At 45.0% G+C, this 4821-nt stretch overlaps 1 protein-coding gene across 5 annotated transcripts in view; it reads left to right on the top strand.

Annotated features, from left to right (window-relative positions):
• map3k4 (mitogen-activated protein kinase kinase kinase 4) overlaps nt 1-4821 on the top strand; it is a 21014-nt gene that overhangs the window by 1031 nt on the left and 15162 nt on the right. For 3 of the 5 annotated variants that reach the window (XM_035663295.1, XM_035663292.1, XM_035663294.1), the window contains exon 2: nt 4483-4673. In XM_035663295.1, coding sequence (XP_035519188.1) covers nt 4483-4673 — 191 coding nt within the window. Of the gene's footprint in view, nt 1-2560; nt 3939-4482; nt 4674-4821 lie in introns of those variants that run through there. The other 2 variants (XM_035663296.1, XM_035663293.1) reach the window with 2 other exon arrangements.

Raw genomic sequence — 4821 nt, 5'->3', positions numbered from 1 at the left:
ACAGACCCCCTCAGGAATCTGCTGTTATGTCTTCTCCCTCTCCTCCTCCTCCTCTTCCTCCTCTTCCTCCTCACATGCAAGAAGTGTGTCTGCAGAGCGAGGCATTTTCACGGCATTTATCACGTTAGATCAGCTCTGTCATCTGCGATAAGCCTTTTTTTCCCCTTTCTTTTTTAGCAAAAAGCGTGTTTTTTTTGTTATCAGCGATTGTCGTAGTGATTGAGTTGAATACCAGCCAGATGTTATTCTCTTGCACCCTTGTTGGGGCACTTACTCCGAAGTGGACACAAACAGTTCGCATGATTGTGCAACACTGGCCCTGTTACTGTAATTGCTACCGGGCATTGTTGCACAAAGAAAAAAATACATACTGAGCCATTAACCGTGCTATTTCTAGAAAACATGTCATTGTCACAAGTTGACATGATTGCAAGAGATTCACTTTAACGTTTTAGTCCAGTTTCATACCCATGTTTGGTGTGTGTGCAAAGTTTGCAGTAAGAGGTAAAGCATGCAGTAAAAAAAGCTATATGGCCGTGGCAGGGTTTTACTAATTAGTGTAGTTTAAGGGAAGCTAAATGTGGCTCTGCTGGAGAATTTCTGAGTTACCATTTCAATAGTAAATGGATTAGAGACCAACAAACCTTGGACCATTGTAAACACTAAACGCTACATGGTCTAAACTGCGTAGTTTAAATGAACACAACATTATTTCGACACATGTTGAGTTCAGACTACATAGCTCTGTAATTAAATTCAAACTTCAGACCGGAACAGGCCTCGTAACACGCAAAAGGAGACCGGTCCGTCAGTCCACCTCAATGACTGTGTGATTTATGTGCTTCCTTGGCAATCGAGGGCCGCCACTATCATTGCAAGTACAGAGGTCCTTTGTCAATAACGTCTCGTTCTCAAAGTCAGCCTGGAGACATTGTGGCTCACAGGCATTCCAGAGATGTCAGGATGTGGTCGTGTACTGTGCACAGTGGATAGCAGCCTGGAGCCCCTGAGACACTCATGGATAGAGCTCATTAATGTCTGCGTTTGCCAGGAGCGCAGGCTGTAGAATACAGATGGACCGTCCCGTTGCATTTCCTATCCGCATCCTGTCTCTGCCCACACCTGCTTTAGAGAACTTGGTGCTGCTCTCACATTCTGTCACTCTCGTCTGCCATTTCCTTTTAAACAATAGGATCTTTGTAACTACTAAAACTATTGACGTGACTGATACTCTGCAGTCTGCGTGGGTAAGATCATGTAACATAATACATGACAAAGAAAGAAAGGAAGTCCCGCAGTGTTTGTCTATTTGATTTGACGTTTGTAGGGTTGTAGAAATTCAGTTTCAGGTTAAAACTAACAGAGCTGTTGCTTATGATTGTCTACAGTTTCAGATTCAATTTCCAGGGTGGAGCAGAGTGCTGCCTGCGCTGCATTTATGATGCAAGTGGCATAAGGTGAAAAACATGTCATTACACAATTGACCTCATGTTGTGGCCCACAGTCTGTAAACAGCGTCTACATTTAGATGCATTTAGATCATGTGACTTGTGGTTAATGGCATGAGCTTCCACTGGTACAGTAAGGTCTATGTCTTTTCTTAGACCGAGGAGGCTCCCTGGTGTCAAGTAATTTATAAGGGCAGATTGTAAGCACAGTCTTGCAGAAGCACACTCCTCTGTTGTCCATGTACAATACGTTTTGCACAGTTGCATGTAGGAGAGGTTGGGAGGTCTACTCCTGGCAATGTCACGCTGTTCCAGACAAGGGTGGGGTCAAGTATGTCGTCTACATTGTTTTCTGAATTTTGTCAGGCTGTGGTGCAAATTCTGATTGCTGCATCAGCTCTGCCTGTTTATCAGGTATTGACAGCAAGTCAGATATGCATAGGGTTATATAACAGTTGCAAAAATAGGTTTTATATTCTTGTTGACTCACTAGTATGCCCTGGGCTGAAATTAGTGCCCTGCAGACACATCCTTTTTACAGTGGGGGGTAATCAAAATCTGGATTTAGCCTACCGAGCATCATTCATGCCAGCATGACCTAATTGGTGGAAAGTGTGTTCTGACAAAACCCCCGGCCACCTTTTCCTCCTTTTCCTCTCTCTCAAAAAAAAAATCCCCTTTAGTTTGGGCATTGTGAGCAAGTGTGCTCACTAACCAGCTGTGTGCTATTCAGCTGTGGGCCTCACAGGCCACGTGTCACAACTATACAATAGAGTGCCCCTTCCTGGTACAATAGTGTGGATGGTTGGTGTCAAAGGTCAGGCCCCCCTGACTCTGGCAGCCCTTGGTATCACTGCTTCAGTCGCTATACAGAAAAGACTCGATTTTGTGCTGTTTATTATGCACTCAGTGTTTCTGCCTAGGGGCTGGAGCATTCCACTGGCCTTTATTGGAGCCCCAGTGAGCCATCAGATGAGCCATTGAGACCAGCCAGACACCATCTGCAGTGATAATTCACTAGCAGCAGCCAGGCAGGGACAGCTTGAAGACCATAGTGCGGCTATGGTTAACTGGCGGTCATGTCACTTTCTCTGCGTGGCCTGCACGTAGGTTTAGGGGAAAAAAGCAAAGAATTCAGAGGAGGAATTTGCCCAGTCTTTACTGCAGCAGCACAATCTGTGCTTGAAGTGTCTCATGGCAACCAAACAAACAACCGGCAGTGATGGCGTCATTGGTTCCGCTGTCATTCCTGAGTGATTTAGTCACTCTGTTCTGCGTAGGGAAGTGTCTTTTTAAAACTTGGTCTCGTTCCCTCTCGCATGCACTTACTATTTCTGTCCTCAGATGCCACACACCCGTGCATGTTTTTGGAATGTTTACACATGTGCGCACAATCTAATCTTACTTGTGATCGATGTACAAGGAGGTTGATGCTGTTGATGCAGGTTTGTGATACATCCATTTTTGCATTGCAGAAGCGCAGCGATTTGTCTATTATTGTTGTGCTAAATCCCTTATTGTAGCACACAAGATTGCTTACTGTGCTCTCTTGTGCCTGCATACTGAAAAGATCGCTGTGGTGTCCGGCTCCTGCAGAACAAGCTCCTTCACAATTTCCCATACAATACACTCATAAAGGCACCAGTGTTCTTCCCTGCAAGAGTTATTCTGCAATTTCGAGACTGTCATGGTTAAGATGGTTGTGCTGTTGACGTTATTCTCGCAGTATGTTTCATTCATGAAGTCTTCATTGCGCCTGGAATCTTATAAAGATGTAGGATTTGCAGCAGGTGTCTGTCATGTAGTGCCACAGCTGCTCCCAGGGGACTCTCTGTGTGTGTGTGTGTGTGTGTGTGTGTGTGTGTGCATAGGGACATATTCAGCAATGGGGCAGATGGGCAATAGAAGTCAGGACTTTCTCTCTGTGTGGCTCCTTCAAAAGCTTAAGCAAGTAATTTCCTGATTAACCCCCCCCAACACTCAGACACACTCCCCCAGAGAGTGTGTGCCCCTTTCAACTCTGGCTACACAGACGCTAAGAGGCGCGTGTTGGGGAATGCCTTTCAGTTAGGTGATCGATGGGGGGACACATGGTGGCCAGCATATACAACGCCCATTTCATGGCCCTCCCCTTCTTTCTCTCTTTGTTTTTGTTGGCGGGGGTCAGCTCTTCCAACCTTTCTCTCTAATCCTATTAAAAAACCCTCAGAAAGGCATTAGGAAATAAAGCCCTGACATTATTATCTGGGAAAGGCGTGCTGCCTGCTCGCGCCGCTTTCTTTTTTTTCCAGAGGGAAGTGTTTCAAGTGATAATAGTGTTTCTGCAGAACCAAATGCATCGTATTCTGAAATTCAGAATGTTGTTAAGAAACCATGAGGTTCACAATTTTTATTTTTGCTCAAGATTTACTGGAATTGCATGAAAGCGAAATGGTGTTTTGCATGAGCGCGGTGTTTGCCTAAGGTCCAACAACTTCTACACACTTCTGGGTAAGTCTCAGTACTCCATGAAATCTTGACTTGTGCAGTTTGGTTGATGACTTAGCAGACAGATTTAATGAGGGTTACTATTTCTCCTTCTCTGGTTGAGCCATTATGTTTACCTAGACCGAGAGAGGGTGCCAGTAGAGAACCCACAGCTTATTATCCTGCGTCTGGAGGGCTGTGGTCACGCACAAAGCATTGCCGCTGCACATTTGGGAGGCAGCCAGTCAGGCTCCAAAGGACAGACAACTCGTCAGTCTGTTGTAGGTAGCAGCAGACATTTAGGCTAGTTGCAGTTTAGCAACCTGTTTGCTGTGGCATTAGAGGATATTTGCTGCACACTCTGTTATGGGTAAAAACAACCCAGCACTGTTTGACCTTGCACACACATTTCTTTGGTGTCCTTGTGATATGACTGTAATAGTTTCATAATGCCAAAGCATTGGCTTGCTGTTAACCTCACTTCAGATAATAGTGCTCATGGTAAAGATGACAATCTAGCCCGTGTTGATCTGTCTGTTTTTGCCACAATGTTGTTAAATGTTGACAGGCAAGCCAAGCCAGTGGAAGATGCATCCCAACAGAACTCTGAGGTGTGTGAATCCTGGGACTCTCCCAGCGAGGAAGAGGAAGCTCTGTATGGCACATCACCTCCTTATACCCCCCGTCAGATGAAACGTATGTCTGGCAAACATCAAAGGAACATCCAAGCAAAAAGTGCTGGTCGGTCTCCCAACAAGGGTATTTTAATAAATCTATTTGACTTAAGCAGACATACCCGTAAAACTTCTAATAATAGCCCGTGCGTTTATTTGCTTAAATCACTGAACTCCCCCTGCCTTTATTTGGGACAGGCGTTTAATTTCTTTAGCACAAAACTAAACTAAAC

Source organism: Morone saxatilis, unplaced genomic scaffold (genome assembly GCF_004916995.1).
Source record: "Morone saxatilis isolate NCDOM2014 unplaced genomic scaffold, NCSU_SB_2.0 Contig19, whole genome shotgun sequence".
Taxonomy (NCBI): Eukaryota; Metazoa; Chordata; class Actinopteri; family Moronidae; genus Morone; species Morone saxatilis.
The sequence above is the reverse complement of the archived record's forward strand: the minus strand, read 5'-3'. Positions and strand labels throughout refer to the sequence as shown.